General features: G+C 39.8%; 1 protein-coding gene and 1 long non-coding RNA gene across 5 annotated transcripts in view; one reads left to right on the forward strand and one right to left on the reverse strand.

Annotated features, from left to right (window-relative positions):
* Nucleotides 1-26,064, reverse strand: part of INKA2 (inka box actin regulator 2) — a 33,226-nt gene extending 7,162 nt beyond the window's left edge. Inside the window, exon 1 of one of the 4 annotated variants that reach the window (XM_072137596.1) lies at nucleotides 25,863-26,064. Coding sequence is in view for 1 of the 4 variants with exons in the window: in XM_072137594.1 (XP_071993695.1) it covers nucleotides 21,032-21,067 (36 nt within the window). In the remaining 3 variants the exon portion in view is untranslated. Of the gene's footprint in view, nucleotides 1-2,533; nucleotides 2,989-3,009; nucleotides 3,088-21,031; nucleotides 21,396-25,862 lie in introns of those variants that run through there. The other 3 variants (XM_072137597.1, XM_072137595.1, XM_072137594.1) reach the window with 3 other exon arrangements.
* LOC140119019 (uncharacterized) lies at nucleotides 18,888-24,139 on the forward strand. The gene is made up of 3 exons (XR_011853307.1): nucleotides 18,888-19,282; nucleotides 19,392-19,676; nucleotides 23,986-24,139. It is a non-coding gene; the product is annotated as an uncharacterized lncRNA (long non-coding RNA).
* Nucleotides 26,065-27,639: the final 1,575 nt, after the last annotated feature.

Here is a 27,639-nt window from a genome sequence, read left to right on the forward strand (position 1 = left end):
AGTAAATGAAAGATTCTTCCATTTGAAATAGGACATTATTCCCTGTGAAGATAAGCTGCTCTGTACATATCTCTCGGTGTCACTTCCAGATGAACATTTACAGACCAGCTTATCTCCCTAGGGTACAATTTAGTACATTTTAGAGTGCATTTTAATGAGGGACAGCAGGATAAGAGTGACTGCAATGTTATACTGTCTAATACATCTAACTGGCAGTCTACAAGACATAGACTGAAGAAAATATAGATGTATTGAAAGAACATTTATCAGATTTTATCATGGAAGAAACTAGATGTCATCTGGGGCTATTTCTAACCTCCTAAACATCTTATAAGGGTTACACCAAATTCAGTTTTGATTTGCAGGTATACGTAATGTTGTGAGTTACACCCATTGTAAATATACTTACACAAATATGTCTTGTTATTCTAGTAATCAGAGACAATTTGTGATTTAAAATATTCTGGATGACTAAATATGTAGGTGGCAGAGAAAGAAAATAAGTTGTCTCCCTTTCTCTTCTCTAAAGGACTTAGACATTACCTTCACGTATCTATTACCTAAGAACAAAGTTACCAGTAACTTAGAATGCATGGAAATAGATGACCTATACTTAAGACAGACCATCAATATTTAACCAATAGTGGTCATTCCCCCAGAATGCATGAGCTCTGGTGCATAGGATATTGCCCCACCCCGTGCTACTTAGGTTTAGTAGGTGGCACAGTGCCTGTATAAATGGGCTGCTGTGTAAAAACAATTACCAGGATGTGTCACTCCCTGGCACACCAATACCACACAATTCAACACTTATGGTCTATTTTAAGAATCATATTATAAAGTTCTGGAAGATGCCTATTAGTGCACTAAAAAACATATAAGGCAAAATCAACAAAAATGTCTATGCACAAATATGTTATCAAAAAATGTATGTAAGTTGCTTTGACTAGGGGATCCAAAATTAAAAATGCATTCAACATGGTGTGTGGCTTAAAGGAAACCTACCACTTCTGACGGTAGGTATGAGATACAAACACCGGGCACCAGCTCAGGGTGAGCTGGTGCCGGTGCTTAGTCTCGTTAGTGTTAAAACCGCGGTATCGCGGTTTTAACACTTTTGAAACTTTCTAGCAGAAACTGCTTCGGCGCTTCGTGCACACGATCGTGCGCGCGCCTACATTGGAAACGCCGCAGGCGTTGCGCGCGCACGACCGCGCGCAGCGCCGAAGCAGTTTCTGCTAGAAAGTTTCAAAAGTGTTAAAACCGCGATACCGCGGTTTTAACACTAACGAGACTAAGCACCGGCACCAGCTCACCCTGAGCTGGTGCCCGGTGTTTGTATCTCATACCTACCGTCAGAAGTGGTAGGTTTCCTTTAAGATAGCAAATAAATGAGATGAGGACTGTATTTGGAAAAGGTTGGTATCTCAAAATATCAATATCACAGGAATTCCCGATGATTACTATATTTTTATTGACATAAATTTTAATGATAATTTGGTGTACAGGCTGCCCTTGACTCTTTTCCCTCACACAGAAAGGTGAATAGTAACAGATTGGGACAAGAAACCTAATATAATCCTATTGCTTTGGTGACTTTTGATACCTAGTTATAATTCAGGCAAATACTAGCACTAATATTACTACTGCATTACTTGGACTTAATACCAAACTGGCGTACCTGACTCTTCTTTTTAACTACATATTACTGGGTTGACTCTATTTCCACATTAATCACCTTTCATCTTTTTATTAGAAAGAATCTCAAAGCAGTAGTCTAACCCCTTAACGACCTGGCCCTTTTTTGTTTTTTCATTTCCATTTTTCACTACCCACCTTCAAAAATCTATAACTTTTTTTACTTTTACACATAAAGAGCTGTGTGATGGCTTGTTTTCTGCGTAACAAAATGTACTTCATAGTGATGGTATTTAATATTCGATGTCGTGTACTGGGGAGCAGGAAAAAATTCCAAATGCAGTAAAAATGGTGAAAAAAAATGCATTTTCGGAAGACCCGAGGCTGTCATTACGACCGATTGCAGCTCCCCGATGAAGTCACATGGGTGCCACCATCTTTTTGAAGCCGCCGGCAGCTTTGCTGCTCAGCTGTAATGAATTATTGGCTGCATTTTTAAGGGTGCTGTTGAGCAGGCTGCCAATTAGAAGTTTTTTGTCCTGCCACTTCCATTTTTCCCTTCTAATACATTGGTATCTCTACTAGCATTTACCAATGATCATCTCCTTACCTTCCTCCACTTCTCCTGTGTGCATCATGTTCATGATGACATCACAACATGAAGTGGGTAATTTTGTAGTGGAAAAGCAACCACACAAAACCCAGCGCCATGTAATGAATGGGTGGCTTTATATGGCTTGAGAGTTTGTGTGCAAAGGCAACCATACACATTAGATGACAAACCCACCAGGATCAGCCAACCAACTAATGTGAATAGCATATTGGGGGTGAAAAATGACTGAACGTGTTGGATTTCCTTTTGTTCTGAATACAGATAAGCTACTTCCAGACATACCTTGCAACAGATTTTTCCCTTCTTCCCACAAGCTCTGAAGGAAACGCTGTAGGAAAAACTCCATGGAAGTTTAGTCCGAAATCTATCTAACGTGAATGGTCAGTCTAAGCCTCTTTGATGAATTATATTTTGCTACCATCACGATTCTTGCTGGATGATGGAAGTGTTACAGCATATCTCACTTCTGCTGCTAGTGGAGCAATAAAGGAGACAGGAACAATCCGGCCACATTCCTCAGTGAGGTGCTATGTTAACTTATGAAGTCTGAAGATGTCTTGAAGGTCAGACACATCATTATTCTCTGTTAACAATGCAAAGACACTCCAGTTCTTGGCATGTAAACACGGACATCATGGCTGCATCTATCTATGGAGTGTTTACTGTCTGCATATAAAAAGTATGGCTCTAGAATGACATGCTTCCTGGTATCACTCCCTACTGAACATGTAGCTAATGCTAAACTACACGACACTCACTCATTGGTGAAGACAGATACATCAGATGCACATGTAGTTTCCTGCATTTCTTCTCAAGATGTCTGATGCTTCCTCTGTCCAAATGACAGTAATGCTGACACTTATCCTGCCTACTCCGATTAAGACACAACCAGTCAGCTTAACCCATTACAAGCCAACCTACTGTATTATGCATGCACTTGTCAGGAAAGGGATAATGTATAAGGATACAAAATCAAACATTAGTTTTAAAATGATATATGTTGTATAATAGAATTTTACATAATGTTAGACTTAATAAACTAATAAAAAGTGCCTGTGATATCTGTAATCACACAGATATGCACAGAAATCTGTTGAGGTCAAGGGCAAAGAACACCGTTTGATTAGGACTGGATTTTCCAATAATGCAATTTCATCAATTTCAGCTAATCTCCAGGACAATATATAAAAAAGTACCTTTTTGTGGAGCCTAGGTGAAGTCACAGTCTGCCCAGCATCTTACTTGTGTGCTATAAAGTTTGTGCCAATACAGTTTGAAGATATGGTAGAACAGGGAGCAATAGAAGTTCTCCTGAGCCATTTACAGAGCCACTTTACATGATATACAGCTCGGGGCTTCAGAAAATGTGATCATGCTATATGCTGCTATGCTTCTCCCTGTCCTGTAAAAGTAAATTAAATTATTGTCTTTCTTGCATTGAATATCCATTGTTTTATGAATACTATGTTGAAAGTGGTTTAATAGTTTGTTGTGTGCACCTCTTCATCATTTTTGTGATGTATGTTTAGCTTGTATGTCAGGAACACTCCTGATTTACAAACTTAATTTTCTTCATAATGTTATATTGTCGCAATTTTGTTGATAAATTTTAGTTTGCTTAAAAAAATTTGTGGAATATGTGTGCATTTTTATTATTTCTATAATAATACACTGGTGGTAACAGATGCCATTGCACCCATCAAAGATATCCCACTAATTATGTTAAACTGAACAATTTGTTAAAATAAATGTTACTTTAATAACTTTTTCAAATATTCCCAATTAAAACTTGTGGTTATTATAAAATTATCCCTTGCTTTGGAGGTCCTTTTTGTTTACACCCACCAACTAAATCCGCTCTATAGGAATATACAAAATAACACTAAACTAGGTAAACACTAAAAATATTTCTTAAATGTCCAATCCACAATATCTACCAGTATTTATAACATTAACAACATAAACATGTGACAGATAATTTTCCATAAATCAGTTTACTAATCTTAATGGCTGTATTGTTCTCTCCAACAACCCTATTTAGAAATATGGTCAGTCACAGAAATGTTTTCCATCTGAATGATCCCTAAAGGGTTAGTCTATAAAAAAATGTTAGCCCCTTTTAAATAGAATAGATTTAGTATGGGGATTCTTCCTATGGAAAGGTCCTAGTGGTCTCATATGGCAGAGTTGGACTCCTATATGAAAAGGATTTTGGGAGATATTGATGGGTGCAAATGATAAATTGCACAGCCAGAAGACTGTGGAAAGTGTTAATTGTTTTGTCCTATTCCATAAGGCATAGATTCACAGCTATCTAAAAAGGTGAAAGCCAAAGCAATGAACAGGTTAAGTAGGTCTGACAGCCAGTGATGAGCCGGGCCTCAATGGCAGACAGCCAGCTCTAATACCCAGTCATCAAAAGCTCAGCATGTGCTGCCACTTCATTAGCCCATCGCCTCCCTCCTGTCAAGGGGCTAAGTAGGGAGCTGAGTTTTGATTGGCTCAGTTAGGAACCTGTAACCATATGTCAACTGGTTGCGACCCAGGGACTGCAGCTAGTAATGATGTATTAACTTTTTTTCTGGAGAGCTCAGGAGGGAGTCCTGCACTCCGCTGTAGTAAAGACTCATCTTATGCAGCACTAACCAGCGGGTCCTTTGTGCTATGTACTGCTAAAAAAGATCTTAGGTTAAGCTCTCTAGGGAACTACACTCTTTTGCTTTACTATTATTTTATAAATAGATATATGTAGGTAAGGTAGAAAAACACATCGGTCTATCAAGTCTAACCTATAAATCCTATAGCATTTATTCAGAAGAAGGAAAATACCCTACAAGACTAATGCCGATTGGCCCAAAGTAGAAAGAATTCCATCCCTGTCCCACATTCATGGAGGGACCCACATTGATGCTCATCCCCCTCCTCACCTCTTCTTTAAACATGCTTTCCACAATTATGTAGGTTACTGTCTTGAGTATACACATGAAAACCAAGAAGATTTGTATGTATATATACACAACAAGAAAAATGGCATCACTCCAGAATTCAGAAAATCAAAAAAGTGTACTTTTATTCCCACATGTTTCAGCACCAAAAACATGGAGCCTTTCTCAAAGCTTGAGAAAGGCTCTATCTTTTTGGAACTGAAACGTTACCTGTCCTGTAGGAATAAAAGTACACTTTTTTTGATTTTCTGAATCTTGTCTTGTTATATGTGGCTGGACTATTTTTTCAAAGTGCTAGACTGTGCACCCGAGTCTTTTTTTCAATAGTCACATTTGCTGCTTATTTTTGTATAATATATATACCTGTGTAAGCCTATGGGGACGTAGTTTGCGGAACAATATACATCCAAACAATGGCCAACTGAATGAGACCTAAGGCTGCTACACGCTGGCCGGGACCCTGCTTAGTATATGTTCAGCTTGGAGAGGTGGCGGGGTAAATGCTCTTCACCCCTCCACTCTCCATAGGAAATCGGGCTGTATGTATGGCAAAACATAGAGCAAGCTCTATCTTTTTTCTGGTGATGGCACAGTACGATGACACAGTGTGAATGATGCACTTCTATGGCAGCCATATGCTAGCTGCGGTTGTTTCGGCCAGCGTTCAGCCACCATATATGTGTGTGTGAAAGGGGCCTTAGAGTGTAAATACGCATATGAGAATTGTTCGGCCAAAACTGATTAGGTAGGAACCATATCAAGTGTATATTGACTACGCCCTGATGTCAGGGAAGAAAGGTATCGGGCATGCTGAATTTCAACATGTCTACGCCTATATTCTCCTGGAATATAATCTGCTGCCTATGGTGTCTGAAAGGAGCCTGCTCCCTTCTCCCTTTTAAATAAACTTGCTTAGGTGTATGTCAAACCTTAGTGAGTGAAACTCACAAGACCAGAATTACAAGCACCACATATACTAATATATAACATATGCTAACAAATACTCATTTAGTGCCAACGTGATATGTTCTAGGACTTCTTTAAAGAAGGATGTTGGTTGAATATGACTTGCTATACCTCTTTCATTTCTAAATAGCCAACTGTGAGGTTTAATTTTCCCTACCTGTTTTTTTTTTTTTTAAATGAGGAAGCTGTTATTTTAATTTACATAGGAATCAAATGTGTATTTTGTGCTCAGGCAATAGGTGCAAACTTAGGACCCCTGTGCTGCAAGACAACCATGCTGTTAAACCACCATGATCTAAATCATGTTTGGTTCATATGACTGCTGGCATGCATGTGTATGATGTTTTTGTACATTCATATAATAGAAACTCAATTGCATGGAACAATCTAAGCACAATGAGTATAGTACATAAGGAAATGTTTATGTTTGGGTCTCAACATCGGAACATGGGAAAAGCTTTAGTGTTCCATCCTAGCTTTCCAGCTGCCAGACAGATGTGGTCAAATATTTGAGAAAGCTCCTTGCAAGGAATCATGACATACCTAAGCTAAGTCATCGTATGTGAAAAAGGTCCTAAATTTGACAACAGAGAGATCACTATTACTATTGGTTGGTACTGTTTCTGATGTTAAAGGGAACCTGTCTCCAGGTTTTACTATATAACATATTTTTTTCTGTACCTTTCAATACCATGTGACTAGACACTTGTCCCCTGGGAGTCGCTATAGAGGAGCAGTTTCCCTTCCATCCCCCACCCTTGGGAACCGCACCTCTGTGTGTCGTTTTCAAATATATGATCATGATGAGCGTTTTCATATATTTGAAAAGGACACATGGAGGAGCGTTTTCCCAAGGGTGGGGGGGGGGGGGACTGCTCCTCTATAGCCACTCCCAGGGGACAAGTGCCCAGTCACAAAGCACATGGCAGTGAAAGATACTATATAACATATCTTTTATACAAAAACACCTTGGCAGTGTATGTACTATGCTCTGTGAGGATTGGGGGAGTGCTAAAAATGGGTCTCCTGATGACAGGTTCCCTTTAAATGGAACTTGAAGTTGAATGGTGGCATGCAGCTGAATATTTTGCACATTGCTTGTACATATTAAAACTAAATAATGAATTATAATTCCTTTATTATGGAACATGTGATTATTATAATAAATGTAGTACAATCTGCAAATTAAAAGTTCTTCCGTTACACAATGTTATTCCCAAAATATAAGATTTTCTAATGAATAACTGGGTCCTGGCTTTGTGAATCCTAGAGAAGAAACTTCATTTGCTTATTAGCACAAAGATTTCACTACTAATAAACCACAGTTTTTTGTAAGTGGGTGAGGCTACCCATCAAATATAGCATGAAAGATATGCACTATTGTACATATTGTCGTAACCTCATACTAGTAAAGTCTTGGTGTAGAAAGTTAAGCGGACAGAAGTGAACATCAACCTGTTTTAAATCTATTAAACATTGCGAGATGTTTGATAAATCTGCAATAAGGTTGGTGCAATACAATCTCTAAAGCAATCTCAAAACTGACTGTCCCTTCTGATGAATCTCCCACATTCTCTCTACTTATTTATGCTCTAGATAATAGTTTTTGGTTATTCTACAGTCAGTTACATTGTATATTTTTTACAATTTATAAATCTTACAGTTGCTCTTTTTTTAGTCTTGACTTTTTTCTCTAGTGCTGATTATGGGATTGTCTAGACAAGATGTTCCTTATCTAGTCGGATGTCACTAGGTGCTCAGTCCCAGATGTCTCCTTACTCATTTATTTTGTATGTGGGTGGGAACTGCTATGAATAAACCAGATGTGTTTGCCGGATGCTGTAAGGCAGTCTAGGAGAGGAAGGACATGGGAAAAGCCAGCTGGAGATGACAGACTCCAACCATTGTTTTCGGTTAAACACACCTGCAATAGTGTGTACATGAGTCAAATGTAGAAATACAAAAAGCTGGTTAGTTCAGTACTTGAGATTATATTGGGAGCCTTTGCAGCAAAGTACAATGGAATGGTCCACAGAGGTTGTTAGGATTATAAAGATTTTTCCAGTTTTCCAGTAAAAGCAGAACTTGAAATCAGGTGACCAGTAATACCTGATATGACCCATGGACATTGTAGAAGTGTAGAATTACAGTAGAAATATATTATTCTAAATATATAATTCTGCACCATATTATTGATTATCACAAGAATGGCATCCTAGTATGCCTTGGGCATAAGGTAAACCTAAAATTTCCTTTTTGCTCCCTGCGGTGCTGGCATGCATGTACTGGACTGTTGTGGTGGATGATCTGTGCCAACCAACTTCAACATTGCTAAAGGGGGTTTACAGATAATTTCTTTGGATAGGTTATCAAGATCAGGTGGGAGGTATGTCATCATAAGAGATCACCAGTTCACAGCAGTTGCCTTTCCTAGAATTAAGAATGGAGCCAGAAGCACAGCTCTGTTCTGTGTATTGGGTGAGTTGCGTCACTCTTAAGAGTGGGTCATCAATATCGACAACAGAGCAAGACTATGAATAGGATATGTCACTGTTAGTTCAGATGACAGATACAGACAAATCTGTCCATACTGTATCAGGTCACCTGTTCTATGAGCATCCACAATGTGGATGGGACAGTCTACTTCTTGCTCTGTTCTAGCTCAGCAGCTGGATGGCACCTCTGCATGGCACTGATTGGTAAGAATGTTGGCTGTCACACCACCACCTATCAACTACCGATGACTAGGGATGAACAGACCCAAACACTCAACGCCACTGGTAACGCCCATGATCAGTGATGGTGTTCCACTTTAAATAGCACCAGCAAATCCATCAGCAGCATTTTAATGCAATTGTGCATGCAGTGCACAATTTTCCACTGGGTCTGGCGGCTCGGGTCCGCTCATCACTACTGATGACCTATCCTATGGATATCCATTAAAATGCACAGAATATCCTTTAAATTATCTTCCACAGATATACCTGTTGTCCACTAAAATGTTCTTGAGTGTTGATAGCTGTGAGCACTGATCACTATACACAGAACAGCTCCAGACCTACTACAAGGAGCTACTCAGAAGGTAAAAGAAAGTAGAAAGACAAAATAAAGAGGAAATAAAAAGGAAATAAAATCTAATAGGCTATACTCTTAGGCCCCTTCATGTCAGAGTCTGATCAGGGAGCGATCAGGGTTTGGTCAGTGAAAAACGGTCATTTTGCATCAGAGTTCAATCAGTTTTTAGTCAGAGTTTGTTCAGTGAGTGAAAGGACTCAGGACTGAGCTCTATCTTTTCTATGGCAATTGATGCATGAAAAAAGGAATTGCACTTGCATTGCACTTGCATGTGTCTCAGAGTTCAATGCGTTTTTGATGCGTCCCCATAGACTTGTATGATGCATTTTTCACGCGTATGACTTGCAAAAGTCGAGATTTAAACGCGTGTTAAAAAAACATGCGTGTGTGCGTGAAAAAAAATGCAAGTCTGAAAAGACCCATTGGTTACAATGGGTCGGAGTGAAATGCAAGTTCTGTGCGTCAAAAGCATGCTCAGAAAACACGCGTGAAAAGTGCAAGTGTGAAAGGGGCCTGACATACATAGTACTTTTTTACTATTGTGATTGATATAGCTTGTAAATCAAGATGACTATGGACATTTAGAGAGCATTCAATTATTCCAGTACTTAAAAGCCCCAAAATCCAAAATTTATTTGATGGGTCATAAAACATGTGTGTAAACTATAAGCATGTGTTTTAACTTGTCAGGCTTCTAGTGGCACAGCTGTATTTACACAGTCATAGGACATATTAAGACTTTTTGCCATTGAATTTTAAAGGGGTTGTTCAATATTTAGCAATACATGTCCGCTTTCTATTACCACATAGATTGTGCTTGGTATTATAGTACATTTTTATGATAAGCCTCAAAGCCCAATTAGGGGTTGTAATATGGACAGTTTGGTCTGCAGCCTGGGCCCTAGACTTCTAGCGGACGCATGGTCACTTAAACCAACCACCATGTGGTTGATAATAAGAAGCTGGACCTCCAACCATGAAATCCTTGCACATGTTTGACTGCTCTCAATACACACATATATCCAAGAATTCTTTTAGAACCTTTGAAGGTCCTGCAGAAAGCTGGTGCCTGGGACCCATCCTACTTTCCCAAGTAGCTTGATTGTGTTATTGTATGTAAAAACTAAATGCCTTGAAAAAAGGACTAGACTTGTAGGGTGCACAATTTACATACAGCCCTGCATCCATGGCCATGTTAATTCACCCCTGACAAAGCCATGAATTACCTTTGGATAGGTGTGGACCTATTTTTGGAACATGGCCGTTAGGTTGTTCATTAATATACTATGTAATATACACAGTATATGTGCTGTGTTCTTGGTGCATGGACCTGAATTATGGAAAAAAAACAGCTGACAATAAGTAGTTCACACTGTACCACATAAACCACATAAGGAAAAGCTGGATGACTTGTATGAATACACAATTGATAAAGGATACAGTTTACAGCTTAAAGCATTTTACTGGAAAACTGTACAAGGAAGGTAACATAATAGTAGTATGCTATGGGTGGGTAAATGCCTGGTGGCCAAATCTGAGGAACTGATACTTATTGCCTGTCACCCAGCAGGTATCACTTTTCAGTTTTTGCTGTTGTGTTGATATTTTGTTGCACTAAAAAGGACACAGCACAATATTCAACAGTCAAAAAGCTTTTACTGCCTTGCGAACTGTAATGTAATAGGCATAAGCTAAAGTAGGTCAATTGCAACCTAAGCAGAGATCTGAAAATGTAACATCCTGCAACATAATTCTGGAACAACATCCATTACACCTGACCCCCTACAGACAACTGTGTAGACAGAGTAAAAAAGCACATATTGACTTATATCGGTTTGTTGGCTTTAAACATCAGGTTGGAAACTAAAACTATTTAGGCTATAGGCGAACATACTCCTATCAATTTAAAGGTGCTCCTTAGCATAACATACGACTATTCTCATCTTAGATGTTTTCAGGGAATGATCCATAGATGTATAACAGATGCACATTTGGAACATGCAGCATCTCCATAGTAGGGAATGCCACATCCACTTTGGTTGGATTCGACTCTCCATTTACTTCTTTCAGAATGAGGAAAATGGGGATTTTCCTATAAGTATTTATACAGTGATTACAACCATAGCACAAGAATTCCTTTTCAATCCCATATACAGACGGTCCCCTACTTAAGAACACCTGACTTACATACGACCCCTAGTTACAAACAGACCTCTGGATGGTGGCAATTTACTGTACTTTAGCCTTAGGCTACAATAAACAGCTATAACAGATATCACTGGTGTCTACAATGAAGCTTTATTATTAATCCTGGTTCTTATGACAATCCAACATTTTTAAAATTCAATTGTCACAGAGACCAAAAAAATTTGGCTGGGGGTTACAATGATAAAGTAAACAGTTCCTACTTGCATACAAATTCAACTTAAGAACAAACCAACAGACCCTATCTTGTATGTAACCTGGGGACTGCCTGTAGTGAGATACTAAAAGAAAAAATTGGATGAACTTTAAGATGACCTTACCAGGTAAGACTTTCTACTACCTTACTCTCTGGGGGACTTTTACTTACCCATCCTGTGAGATCCGCAACCAGAATGCACATCTGCCGGGAAGTCCGACGGAAATGCTATCTGCGAACCCTTAGTAAATAAGCCCCTTTATGTTTTAAAAAACGGTGTTCCTGATACAGTATTTTATCTTCCTGACACCAGATTTGTACTTGTCTTTTTATTATATTTTGTTTTCATTCTTAACTTTATATGCCACTTTAAGTCCTCTTATGATGCGTTTTATAATCCACTGCAATACTCATGTGTTTCAGTGTATTATACACTAGTATTCACTGACAGGCAGCCCATGGCTGGTTCTAAAAGGCATATGCATAGGACAGACAAGCAGGCCTTCATTAGGAGACGCACCCTGCAGATGCCAGGGTGAATCCTGCACAGCCTTTATACATCCTACTTGGCTTCTGCTACCATAATTAGGACTTAAAAAGCTGTTATTATCCTGAAGATTCCTAATGCAAGTAGCATTTTACAAAAATGAAAGCAAGCTTTATGATCTGCATTTTGGGCCAGTGCGTGATAATGGTGCCCTGGTCTTCCAATACCACTGCTTAGGGTGGCTATTCCACTGACCCACAACACAGCAGTAACAAATCTCAAAATCTTAGAGAAGACATTTAGTGACAATTGTGTCGAATTCAGTGTGATATGGTGGTAAAAAGGGCAGGATTTCCTGTTGGAAGGACAGTTCTAGAGTAGATTGGAGTTATTCATCAGGGCAGGTCTGATTTATATATGTGTTATAATAATGAGTAATAAGTATTCTAATTCCTGGTGATGGTTGAGGAAATTAACATAGTCTGTTCAGGAATTAGAATATTTTTAAACCCAAGTAATAGCTCTATGTTGGATCCTTTCAATGTAAACGAAACACATTCCCAAGTATACAGAACAGGGAGGAATAATTAGAATATTTAAATAAATAGTCTATGACAATCTGTAAACCCAAACTTCAAAGCAATTCTATCAAAAACTGAAGATGTCATTGTACTGTCCTGGTTGTGTTCAATTCATCTGCAAAGAAGAACAGAAGATGATGTATCTGCCTGATTTAGCACAAGTGCTGAGGCTAAATGTGACCCCTCCCCATTATAAAATATATTTATGCAAATTGTCAGAGGTGGTTAATTAAGCCCTTCAGACTCTATGCAAATCCGGTCCACAGCTTCTCTGCTGAGACCCTGCGGGGCATGTCAGAACGTGTTCATCATCCTAGTTCTATGGTATGGTAAGGGATGGGGCGTGTATGTGTTCAGGAGGGTTTTATTCTGATGTCTAGCTACAATGGTTCTATTAGCTTCAGACCAGACCTACTGTATATTTTACCAGTAAAAATATAATAAAATCAGATACAAAGGTGATGGCCTCACTGTTAACAATGCACAACTACCATAATCGCCTGTAGTGGAGATGACAGAGCTGCATTTATTATATGGTGTCACGTGTAAACCCTCTAATAAGCACTTACATTGTATTAGGTAAACATATATGAATAGCATGCTGTGCCGCCAAGAACCAGGACGAAAATCAGTTGGGGCAAATTTTTCAATGGGCATGTATCAAGACCAACGTTTTTCTGACCAGTCTCGAAACCCCCTTAACCTAGTACAGTGCGTGCTTAATTAATGAAGAGGAAAGGCCTCTATTTGTAGCAAGGAATTTGACATAAATTGGTCTAAAGGACCTTGCACCACAGCTACCAGGTTTTAGACAGTTTTTACACACATTTTGGACTGGTGCACCAAAAATGGACTTGCGTAACCTTAGCCAACAAATAGGAGGTGCAAAGTTAGATTAGACTTCCTTAAGCTATGGCAAATATATCATCCAGTATCTGACACTTTGATAGTTCTGAAGCAGTTTAAGAATGTCTACCTTTGTATTGTGTAAATTTAAGACACTATTTATAACTCTTGACACTACCGCTAATGCTGACTCTATGGGGGGCAGCACTTGATGCTATCCCACCCTCCAGGGAACTTAATACAAGTAAGTATTGAGTGATCTCTTCAGAGGTAAAAGTAACTGCAGAGAATAGGTAAAATGAAACCTGGCACCTAATAGAACATGTAAAGATACTTTTTAACCAGTTAAGGACCGGGCCCTTTCCTGCTTTTTCATGTCCATTTTTCACTCCCCACCTTCAAAAATCTATAACTTTTTTATTTTCACATGTAAAGAGCTGTGTGAAGGCTTGTTTTCTGCGTAATAAATTGCACTTCATAGTGATGGTATTAAATATTCCATGCCATGTACTCGGAAACGGGAAAAAAATTCCAAATGCAGTAAAAATGGTGAAAAAACGCATTTGCGCCATTTTCTTGTGGGCTTGGATATTACGGTTTTCACTGAGCGCCCCAAATGACATGTCTACTTTATTCTTTGAGTCAGTACGATTAAGGGGATACCAAATTTGTATAGGTTTTATAATGTTTTAATACATTTACAAAAATTAAAACCTCCTGTACAAAAATTATTTTTTTGATTTTGCCAAATTCTGGCGCTAATAACTTTTTTATACTTTGGTGTACGGAGCTGTGGGTGGTGTCATTTTTTGCGAAATTTGATAATATTTTCAATGATATAATTTTTAGGACTGTATGACCTTTTGATCACTTTTTATAGATTTTTTTTATATTTTTCAAAATGGCAAAAAAGTGCCATTTTCGACTTTGGGCGCTATTTTTCGTTACGGGGTTAAACACATTGAAAAAACACTATCATATTTTTGATAGATCGGGCATTTTCGGACGCTTTGATACCTAATGTGTTTATGATTTTTACTGTTCATTTATATTTATATCAGTTCTAGGGAAAGGGGGGTGATTTGAAATTTTAGGTTTTTTTATTATAATCTTTTTTTAAACTTTTTTTATTTTTATTTTTACTATTTTTTAGACTCCCTGGGGTACTTTAACCCTAGGTTGTTTGATCGATCCTATCATATACTATATATGGGGATTTTCCTCCTCATTCATTACAATGTGCTATCAGCACATTGTAATGAAGGGGTTAAAACAAAATAGATTCGGGTCTTCGGAAGACCCGAGGCTACCATGGAGACGGATCGCCGCCCCCTGAAGATGTCACGGGGAGCGGCGATCCCAGGTAAGATGGCGGCGCCCATGCGGTGCTATCTTTTCGAGGCTGCCGGCAGCTTTGCCGGCAGCCATCACTGTGAAAACACCCGCGATCGGTACTAGCACCGATCTAGGGTGTTACCGATAAGCCTTTGCTGCAATATGCAGCAAAGACTTAATGGCTGTGGAGAGGGCTCAGCCAGTGAGCCCTCTCCATGCAGCGCGACCCCCGACTGCCGCCGTGAATACATGGCAGGCGGTCGCGAACTGGTTAATATCAGATCCCTGTACAAAAAGGTGTGTTGTACCGGTTTCAGCCCTGCCTGGGTTCTAAGTATTCGGTACCTTTTGATGTATCTTTACACATAGGAAAATGCCTGCAGATTTTCACTCAGTTGTCACAGTTGTATATGAGTTCTTGCGTGTCTAGAATGATAAAACCCTTTTAAGGTTTAGTGTCTCTTTAATATATTTCATTTCTCTTTAAAACTCATTAAAAAGAAGAACAAAGGGTACTCTTAACTATGCATTATTCACATTGTGAACCATGTTTTCTGAACCAGGGGGTCTTTTAATGAAGACAGTTACCTTTTAAGATAAAATAAAGACCACTGCAGTTTAAACTACCAGAGCCATGGGCAGAACACAATCCAGTGGTCCATGTGGCCCCCAGCCATACATGTACTTCCTAGGCTATCAACTGCTTGACACTTCTAGTAATGTGACAGACAAAGCTGTTGAAATAAATACTATGTGACTTCCTATGAATCTATATCTTGTGGCATATTGGCATCTATCCCAAGATCTAAAAAGCTAAGAAATGTGTAACTCTTATGTGATCAGAGCCATGGGCAGGTTGGGAAAGAAGCTGACACACAGGGGCATATTCACTAAGGGCCGCGAACCAGTTTTCGGTTGGACTTTTCTTTGGTGCACAAGTATTTAAGAAGGGTCGGTAAAGACCAGTATACTCCACTTTGGCTTTACAATATAAGGTATGGGATAGGGGGAAGAGCATGTTGGGATTGGTAGGCTTTAGTAGCCACACATCTGCAAGAATTCCACATTTAAGGAATTCCTGAAAATGGAGGAGCCCCAGTTCTGGTCCAAAAAGAGCATTGTGACACTTAAAGGGATTCAAACTGATGGGAACTAAAAAGCTTTGAGGCTCTCATAGAAGCGTATCAAATACCAAACACCGCCTTTTTCAGGTATTTACAGTTGTGTCAGGCTAATGACTCCCAGAAACGAATCCTACATATGGCAGTAATGAGATTTGGAGTATTGTTATCGCTATTGCTTCCTGGTTCCTCATTTCACTTTTATATGAGGCATTGCAGGACGAGTTTCTCAAGTCTCGCATTTCCCAGCAGACCCAAATGGGAGGCTGATATAGGACCACTTACTGATTCTTAATGGGATACCATTCCTAACACCAGTGCTCTCCCTTAGTGAAAGTTCACACTTGCTGTTGCTGCGTAGGGTTTATAAAATGCTGGGTCTTATGGCAAAAATCGGGCCAGGTCAGACTCAAACTGTCCGAAATGTAACATGCTTGATGCACACCATATGCATATGTACTGGGAATGTACAAAGCTGGGAGGGTATTGGGAAAAAGTACTGGATCTTACTTTTGATAACAAATACACACCTAACATCATAGGCATGTCTCGCATACTTTATCAGGCCGTAAGCTAATAGCATCCTCTATCAACCGCTCCCCCCTACTATTAAAGAGCTGAAGGAGCAGCTTAATGACATAATAAGATTAGATAAGATATAAAAAAAGAAGAGCTATGAAAAAGTTTGACACCATTGCACTGCTACACCAGGTCTCCCCTTCTATGCATGTAAAACATAGGGTTAGGAAAATCGGCAGTGTCCTTGTCGGTGTGAGTGTCTGTGTGAGTAGGGCTAACTAGATTGCATTATCTAACTGCAGACAACTTACAACTTTAATGGAATCTTCACTTCATCAATTTGCTGAATTACAGATTCTGGAGAACTGTAGCAGGGAATGGGGGGGAGAAGCCGTTTCGGGAGAAAAGGAGGGGAGAGTTTGTTGTGGTGTTGTTTTCAGTGTTGTAAATGGAAAATGTGATGGCGAAATTTAAGAAATATGGTCTTATTTAAAAAAAAAAAAAAAACGTTATGTGTCGTGATTGCGCTATTCTTCATGCAACACAAATTTCTGCACTGAAGCACTTTCGGCATTCTGATGGTCAGTCCGTGCACCAAATTTAACTTGCAAAGCCTGACAGAAATGTGTTGCATGACCTATGTCAATGGTGCACCAAAAAAAAGTGGTGCACTCTGTAGGGCAGTGCAGAGGGCGCCAGACTCATGCAGAACGTGCACCAGAAATCCTGAATCCGGAGCCCTCTGCAGTGTACACAGGCAAACTACACAAAATGCAGTTCGCGCTGTTCTTAGTAAATGTGACGCACAGTTTCCTGTCCAAAAAAATGACCTAATGCAGATTTGTCATTAAAATATTCTGACCTACTAAAAAGGATTAGTTGTTGTCTGACAACACATTCTGCTTTTTTAAGCCATGTCTGGTACTATGCATTATGTTAAGATGAGTTGCAATGCCAGGCATAACCCAGGGATGACGATGGTGCAGTTTCTAGAAAAAGAAACAAATGTTTGACAACCCCTTTTAAAAAAAGATATTATAAAGTCAAATCTGCTGAGCACTCCATTGGGTCTGCTGTAGTCAGGACAGTAGCACCTAAGCCCACTGTAGACCAACTTTCTATTCTAGTTGAATATGCTTGAAAATATCAGTGGTTATCACACAAATGCATATGAGGGACTTGTATTGGCATAAAAATAATTGCCAGTGTTTGAGGAATTGTGACTATATCTCCCTTTCGATTATAACCCAAGTGGGTGTGGAGGGGCGTTGTGTGTGGTGTGCCCCATTGTGGAGTGGCATGGGCCTAGGTATAGCTTGCACCTAATCCAAAGGTCACAGCCTCTATAAAAATCCATTGCAGTGGGAGAGAATAACATTAAGCGCTGGTGCACGTTGCACTAACGTTTAAAGAGGACCTGTCACCCCAGAAAAATACCCCAACAAAATATGTTCCCCCTAATCCTGTCCCCAGCCCTTTTATATTTATTCAATATTTATTAAAATTTGTGAGTGCAAACTTAGTTTTAATTGATCCGACAAACAAGAGGTCGAATCGTCGTACAGGTCCCCTGGCAGTCGACCATATTCATGAGGGGGCCGGCCAACACACCCCCTTCACGCCCCTGTCAGGGACATGTAAGAATCGCCGGCAGCAGCGCATGTATTGCGCTTATTCACGGAGCCAGTTGAATGTTCGGCCTGCGCTGTGAATAAGCCCCTCTGCAGCCACTGTCAGCGCGCAGCATCGCATAGAGCCGTCAGCGAATGCGCAATACATGCGCTGCTGCCGGCGATTCTTACAGGACCCTGACTGACAGGGGAGTGTCGACTGATTGGGGACCAGTACGACGATCCGACCTCTTATTTGGTAAGAGGTCAGATCGATTAAAACTAAGTTTGCACACACCAATTTTAATAAATATTGAATAAATATAAAGGGGCTGGGGACAGGATTAGGCGGAACATATTTGGTGGGGGTAGTTTTCGAGGTCGACAGGTCCTCTTTAATGAATCTTCCTTATACACTGATAGCCAAGACTTGCAGTGACAGATTTTTAGCTGGCAGAGAAATCATAAGGGTCCTGAGTCTGAAGGGTCAACATTAAATCTTATCTTGTGGGAAATTATTTGAAAAATGGACTGCCATTTAAAATTAGACACTTCATTTATACCTGTTAGACATTCCTATATAAAGAACATGGTAGAACAAACAAAGCTTTAGCATCCAAACTATTCTAGCTGTTTGGAAGGACGCTCTGCTGCGGCAGTTGTTGTGTCCCATCACAAAAGCCACGGAATGTTCTGTCAATGAGTGTTCAGCTTTGTCATTAGAACAGAGCACAGTCATTCAGCCCAGATCAGGACAGGTGCATGTTAGAAAGAAGGCTTCTAAACTTAGACACCTAAAAGTCTTCTTTTCCCACAATCTTTCCTTTGTTCTCCACATCAGTTACATCTCTGCACTGTAATATTCTGAAGCCAATGTATTTTTACACAAAAAAAAGAAATCTTCAACTCCTTATCTTTGCAAAAGCAATTCCCCATCAAATATGAATTGGAATTTGGAGCACCTACTGCCCTTAGGAAAACCCTTCTGGAAAATGTTTGCAACAAAGGAGCCATGCCATAAAGTCGTTGGCTTTGACGGTCTCAAGGACTGTTGACATTGTAAAGTGATTCTAGCCTCATCTAACAAGGGGACTTTTCAGTAGAAAAGGTTTTGGTATAAAAGGAAAAGTTTGTGGCTTGAAAAGGTGATCCAAAAATCATGCAAAAGCACTGTGGGGCAAAAAAATGAAAGAATATGCACATTTACTAAGGGTCCGAAACACATTTTTAATTTGGGTTTCTCAAATTTTTCAGATTTGCGCCGAATTGCCCCGGGATTTTGGCGCGCGCGATCAGATTGTGGCGCATTGGCGCCAAGTTTCACACAACAGAAATCGGGGGTGTGGCCGCCAGAAAACCAGACGGATTCGGAAAAACCACAAAAATAGCACTCACATACACCGAGACAGAGGACGTGAACTCCGGCGGACTTCAGCACAGCAGCGACACCTAGTGGACATTGGGTGCACGACCTTAGTGAATCCCGGCAGAACCCGAATCAGCGTCGGAGAACGCACTGCGGGGTCGCGAATGGACCGGGTAAGTAAATTTGCCCCACTGTGGCTAATAATTGGCTTCTATGGATTACAGATGTCACTTCAACCACTTATTGAGTGCAGCAGACCTCTGGGCAGACTTCTGGCTGGGCCTGAAGTACCCAAGAACGTTAGTGCTGGCACTAGACGTGGTGACCAGCACCTAGAGCAGGAAGGTATAATATAGTTTTTTTTGGATGGGAGTGGATGGGAGACAAATGCCATTTGCATTAACGTTTTTACACTTTTAGGGGACATAAATGAAGCCAGCCAATGTTGTGGTATAAACTTAGGCTAAACAGTCTAAAGATGTACTAAATTTATCATCCAGCATCATACACTATGATAATCTGGGGTATTTAAAGACTATTTAGTCTAAGTTTACATTCTGCAACATGTAGAGAGACTTAGTAAATCTACTCTGATGTGTGGCACATGTGCCTCATTTTGGCTTGAAAACAAGCAAACCTACGGCCTCTTGCCCACAAGCAAGTGCAGCTCATGAAAAATGCTCTCTGTGCTGAAGGGATCTCCCAACTCGAACCTCTGATCACAGAAATGAACTCAGCATGTCAGTTCATCCCAATGATCAGTTTACTTTTTATTCTTCCTTTTTATGGAGCTAAAGATGTATTGAAATTGTCATCTGAGTAGCACATAAAGCTTCTATATATTCCCACACCTAATGACTGGAATATCCTAAAAAATGCAAAAGATGCAACCACCGGCCAATTATTGTACATTATTTATGTACTGTATGTGGTGGTATTTCTACTAGAAATTGGAACTATTTGGGTGATTTATGATACTATTATATAACTTCAAGGCAGTATAATGTTGGGAATCTATTTGGTATTGTTTTTAGACCTAAATGTTGTAAAGATATGTACAGCCAATGCAGTTTTGGCTGCCCTCTAGTTGCCCCAGTTTGAACCTGTTTGACTTATATAATCCAAAATGTGCAGTGTATTTTATATGCCTTGTGCTTCTTTGACATGTTTACTTGTATTAGTATAAACACAGTTCTGCATGGTCTGCATCCATATATACAGCTTCTGTTGCAGACACTTGTTAAGCCAACATGGTCCAGACCTTCAAGACACTCCTACCCCATTGAATGGCAAGATTTTGAAAAGAATTGTCTCCCCCAACATCTGCACTCTTTGTGTATATCCCTAGTACAGGATCTATAATTGAAACATTTACCCCAAAGCTAACAATGATATAAAAACAGAAAATCATTGCTTAATTTATTATACAAAAACAATAAATATTAGTGTGTTTAGTATACTGTTTCCTCACTTTTATGTTTTTGTGTATTGTTCTGCTATTCATTTGTTAGGTCTATAGATTCCTTACCAGCTCTTGCTTTAGTCTTCTAAGATACAGGTCCATATTCTTCAGTAATGTGATCAGTTCTTGGAGTCCATTTGCCTGCCTTTCAGGAATCTCAGCAATGAGTTCTCCAGTCCTGGTTGCACATCCTCATACAGTGATTTAGAAGGTCTGTTACATCAATGTCCATTGAATTCCCCAGGACAGGATCATTACTTTTGGAGCTTCCCTGCTTCTTTTACTGCACTTAGTTCCTCCTGAGAATGTGCTAGCTCAGAGTAGAGTAGTTGACAGTGCGCCTTCCAAGCAGGCAGTCTTTCCCAGAGCTGAGAGTAATGTGCAGGGATAGCTGCTCCTGCCCACAGCCAATGGCAGCTCATCCCTCCTAATGAATAGACAAGCCCTGCTGATGAGTAACATGAAGCCCACAAGAGGGGGTTGCTAAAGCATGCTTCACCCTTCTGTGTGAAGGCAACAATACACATCATATTCTGCATGCTTCCCTGCAGATGCTACATCTAGCAATGTGCACTGCTGAAAAATACAAAGCTGATATTAAGAGGATTCTGCCTCAGGAACCTGTGAGTTTTTGGTTTTGTTCCCTTTTTTTCAACAGTGTTCTCAGCCACATGAATTCCTGCAAAAACATGCAAAATACACACCAAATAAAAAACTATTGTCTACTATTAACTTTCATGGTAAAAGCCAGTTTCTGATATTCTTGAAAATTGAAATGATGCTACCATGTTTCCTTTATTCTGTGAATCAGTCAATGGTGATACCCAATTTTCCACATAAGGGTTTTTATTATTATTCATTTTGAAATATATACTTACAACAAAACAAGTTCGGGTTGTTGGCATACAACTTCGGGTATGTATGGAAGGAACAATAAATTCCAGAATCCATATTGAGTGAGGGGGCAAGGACAATAGGGTAGATAGCCAGAGGAGATAGGGGGGTTGGCGACTTCAGACAGTGCTAGGTCGGGTCAATCCCCCAGTGCCTTGTAGGCTGCCAGGACACATATATGCCCACCAGGGGGGCGAGGTTATAGAGAACTGAGACGAATCCTCAGGACAGATACATCTGCCAAGGGAGCCAGGTTTCATAGAACCAATGTGTTCCTCCATTCGGTGGGTTTGAGCTACTTCCGCAAACAGTAGCAGATTATAATTTATGCTTGGTATTCATTATACAGTATATACTCGGGCTAATAAAGCACCCATCCGTTTGTTCACATTTATCTGGAGTGCAGTTTCTTTTCTTTTTTGCATTATACAGTATACCTATTTTATAATGTATTTCCATGTGTAATTATCAAAAAGTTGTACTTTTTAGAACTATTATTTTCAGACCCCCAGAGGTGTTTGACTCCTAGGGGATTGGATCACTCATTCAATATACTGCAATATGCATGTATTGCAGTATACTGTGTACATACTGCAGAGGCAGGATATCATGGCATATCCCTGAGGCAGGATGTAATAGAAGAGATTCGATGACAGGACTGGGACGCTTTTCTGCTGCCGGAGGCACAGAAACAAAGTCTCCTTCTAGCCGATGCTAATGCACAGGAGAGATGAGACCTGCTGGAAAATGAAGATTACAAATCTCATAATGGCCGAAAATAGTGTTATTTCAAATGTACACACTTTAATTGATTCTCAGACCACCCACTGTGGATTTACAGAGGACGGTCTAGGTCCTTAAAGCCTGCATCATTGTGTATTTAGGGTGAGAGTTTGTGAGTGTTGATCCCTACTGCAGGCAGCCAAGAGGCAGGTCCGGTACCCTATAGGGCCCAAAAAAAGTTGCAATCCCCCCAGTTGTCTCAGAACATAAATGAAAATAAACATACAAACATAAATATGTTGTTGGGTATCCCCACAACCCCAAATTTCTGCTCTATAAAAATATGGAAACAATTATTGCTGACAGAGAATTGCATAACAGAAATAAATGTCCAAATCGTCACTTTTTTGCCATTTTTCCACACATAAAATTTGAATAAAATATTATCAAAATGTCATAGAGTTCCCAAAATGGTATCAATGAAAATGTCATCTTGACATACATGAAATGGGCCTCAGAATATGGCAATTCTGTATTATTTTTCTCTCAAGTTTGAATTTTTCTTAAAAGGTAGTAAAACATAAAAAAAACTAAATAAATTAGCTATCTTCATGATCAAGAAAATTGTGTTTCCCAGTAAATTGCACGGAATATGAAAAACTGTCACTTGGAAGAACAATTTGTCTCACAAATAATAAACCTTCATACATATCTATAAAAGGGAAAAGGCAGAGACTGACAAATGGAAAAGCAAAAATGAAAAAGGGCCAGATAACTAAGCTTTGGCCACTTATAGCAAAAATTAATAGGGTAGGTATAAGATGCTAGTAGGATCACTCACCAGCGAGCAGCAGGATTTGGGACTACCTGTATTGTGTCCTGCTGGACTGGCAGAAGGCCCCCCCCCTTAATATGCAGGCAGGGTCGGCTCCAGGTTTCGGAAGGCTCCCAAGTCTCAGTGGTCCCTTTCCAGTGAACTCATGTGGCAGGATCTCTGCTTGCCGCCCTTTTATTGAAAGCTTCATTGTTTATTTCCAGCGGATGAAAATCTGACTATGGTGACACAGGTGCACAGCTCGTTAGTATCATAGAGAGTAATCAGCTGTGGGATATAACGACCCGTGCACCTGTGTGACCATGGTCAGATTTCTGTCCACTGGAAGTAAACAACGCAGATTCCTATAAAAGGACAGCAAGCAGAGATTTAGAAAACCATGAGGAATTGAGACAAAAAGTATATTGGTAAATTGTATAACTTTTCATTATTTAAACAATATCTATTATTAGTTGAAATGGGAATATACTACTTTGAGTATAAATTCGTTTCCCCAAAGTTGATCATATTATGTAATACTTTAGCAGATACAAGCAATAATTTATCTCTTTGTTTATTTGCATTCTAGGTAGAACTGAAGTCCAGAAGGAATTCTAAAGAATATAGGAAGAAAATTGAAATGATGAATCAAAGACGTAGGATTCAAAGTCGTCATGGCAATAAACACGTCTAAATAACATTTCTAGATGAATCATAGACACTAAGGAAATAAATTAAGCCTTTCCCACCATAACATCTGCCGTGACTGCTGATAATTGTTTTATTAACCCTGCACACACTAGGAATTCTAATAATTCCATGCTACTAGGTTAAAAGCAGATTTGCTAGTCTTAGTGTAAGTGTAAGGTCTGCAGCTTTATTTGTTGTTCCTTGTGATTATGGCTGTAGTGAATAGTTTCTTAGTTCCAACTATTATAAGGAGAAAAGCATTTATAGTAGTATTTTATAGTTTTAGGCCTTGCATCAAACTTGTACCGTGTACTTGTCGAAATGTCTGGCCTGGACCCTTAGAAACCGGAACTGAACTGAGATGCTGAGTTCAGTTCTGAGGACTCAGGCGGACATTCTGGCAAGCACATGATGTGATTTTAATACGAGTTAGTCTCATCAGATTCATTTGGGAAAAATACTGCATTTACATAATTGCTTATCTTTATGGGCCAATCACTTTATGTTTTGGGGTTGGTAAATGTTAACACTAAATGCTGCAGCAATCTCTAGGAGATGAAATGTTATCCACCTTCACATGTTCTGCAGGAAATTACCCCCTGCTTCCTGTACACTGGACATCTTGGTGTCTTTGGCAAATAGAAACATAATCGTTATGCCATATTAAAGTGGAAATTCTCATCTTTACAATGGCACCAAAAACCTAAACCTCACAGTTTGAAGTCTGCCCCATCCAGCCTGTGAGCTGAAGGCAGCATGGTGTATGAGGAGTGAGCAGACAGATGCAATGTGCTATATTCAGCTACATGGACAAGAGGGGCTCACATGTGCCAATGTTAGACATGTTGCCAATGATTCCAAAGGCAATAGAGCCACTAGAAATTTACAACGACATTCAGTGTTGGAGAATTATGATGGAGTTTCAAAAGATGAAGATATGATTATAATTGAATACATGTTTGATTTTTTTTATGTCATTTAAAAAAATTAGCCTTCCCCTGAAAATAAGTCCTAACCCATTTTTTGGAGCAGAAAATAAATATAAAACCCAGCCTTAGTTTTGGAGAAACACAGTACATACATGTATCAAAAGCTCTATATAATTGTATCTCCCTATATCAGTATGATATGGCTGGAATGGCTCCCCACACTAATTTACTGCATTTGAAATTTAGACTCATCAATTTAGACACATTATAAACATAGTAACATCCATAGAAATCTCAGGAGCCGTTTCAGTGCTGATAGGAGATTGTCCCCCATGTCACGAGGGAGGAGGAGCATTTTCATTTGTATCAGGAATAAAAAACTCAGAGACTGATAAACTCATGTAAGATCAGATAAGCACTCAAAATATTGAATTATATTTGCAAACTTTCTTTTTCAGGACATCACCTTTTAAAAAGTAGCACACTTTGTCTTCCATGTGTGAATTATTTTTGGAATTCCCATTTTCTCACAGTGAAGGATATTAGCAGATGTGGATGACAACAAACAACCAGAAAATTCAAGCAAATCATTATATAAAGGCAAAGAACAATAAAGCTCCATCATAAAAATCCACTGTCCATAAATCTACAGTCTACTCATGTCTTGCTTAATTGTCAGGAGTTTCCTATTTTAACACTTGTCCTATTTCTAGACGTACTTACCCCTGACCCACGGACATATGCTACCAAGTGTACTTTGCTTTTGAGGCAGAGCCAGAAACCCATTCTCCGCCCAAGAATGTGACGGAATAAGATTTTTGCTGTTCCCACATCTCCATGTACTTACATCTTTCCTTCAGCTGTTTGTATAGAGGATTACTGGCGACATTCTAGATAGGGACAGTTGTTCAGCTGCATAGTGATAATAGAACCATCTTCTCTATAGTCTCAGGTCCGGTAAAAGGATGGCAAGAAGTCATGGAAAGAAATAAAGCCAGGACGCATTTTACAACATGTTTCACAATTCCGTAGCCATATGATTCTATTAGGTGATGAAAATATCTTGGGGAAAAAATTTCCTGTAAAACAATTAGCAATTTGTCTGTTAATATATTTTTGTAACTCCCAGACAGCAGCGCGCAGCATGCAATTTTCATTTATATAATTAGCATTAATTTCACTTACATAATTAAAACTAGCAGGAATGCTGCCATATGAGATTTCTTTATTACCATCTATGCACCTCATAAGCAGAGAAAACATTCCCAGAACTAAAACATTGGAAATTATTGATTATTTCTTGTATCAATCCAACAATATAAGTTATATACAGTGTTATCCCTTGGCTTGCTTATTAGTTATATACTATATACATATCTAAGGGTGGGGGAAAACTGTATTGCAGCATTTTTAACAGCTTGTTTGCCATCTATTTCATTTGGCTAGATAAAACTTAAAGGACATCTGCCACCAGGATGAAAGACTGTATGCAAATGAGCCTGAGGGGCTCCAGGCTCCATTAACACCAATGGAACCTGGAACACTGTCAGGCTCCAGGGGTAATGGACCCACTGGACCACCGCAGACATTGACATTAGACCGACACCTGGGACCAGAATCTAAGTTTCCAACAGGAAATCAATAAACAGGCAGAGGGCAATAACACAAGCTCTCTCAGAGGCACAAAGCACAACAATCCATCAGGTAATGCTGGGAGAGGCCGGCTTTTAACAATTTCCTGGAAATGTCCAGTCAGCGGTGCGCTGGCCCTTTAAATCCTCGCGAATCGGGAACGCCCGGACACAGCCACAGGAACAGGGACAGAGGATTGGCACAGGCGCTGCGCTGGCGAGGCACGGGTGAGTCTGCGATATGGGTCGCAGGAGCACCCGTGATAAGCTCCTCAAGTTCATTTGCATACAGTCATTCATCCTGGTGGTAGATGCCCTTTAAATGCTATACTACACCATGAAATTAAATACAGGTAGGTTTTTTCTTAAAGGACAATACCACTTGCTTTGACCACATTAAAATACTAACACCCCCAGTTAGGGTATGAAATATTGTTTCTAGAATTCCTTCTTTTTTTATGAAATCCCTCCCATTTACCAAAAAAAATCTCCTTCAAATATAAGAATACAACATTTTTCCTAGAGATGACTCAAGCTCAGAGGCTCGTGGGGGAGTGGCACTTTAGACATTTGAACTTTGGTTTTGTTAGCATAGGACTGTGGACAACCGTAACATTTTGTCACAGCCATACCCGCAATCCTTGTTATGGATCACGGGTACACCTGTGCCCTTCTCTGTGGTGCGGTTACCCCCTGACCGGACTTACCTCTCCTGGCTCTGCTCCGGTCCACTCAAGGTCGTGATCCTGCTGCCTGACTAGGCCACTCGCGTCCCCACTCACTAGGGCACGCGCGCGCCGGCTCTTTAGGATTTAAAGGCCCAGCGTCCTTTCCATTGGCGTTGGTCACTTTCGTGTTTCCTATATAACCTGGCGACTCCCTGCACTCCCCTACGGATCTTCAAGTCTTCCCACTGAAGTGAAAGCCTGTGTGTTTCCCATGGTTCCGTGTTTCCTGTGCGTTTCCAGACGCCTCCGTGTTTCCTGTGTGTTT

The sequence above is a fragment of the Engystomops pustulosus genome, chromosome 2, assembly GCF_040894005.1.
Source record: "Engystomops pustulosus chromosome 2, aEngPut4.maternal, whole genome shotgun sequence".
NCBI classification, from domain to species: Eukaryota; Metazoa; Chordata; class Amphibia; order Anura; family Leptodactylidae; genus Engystomops; species Engystomops pustulosus.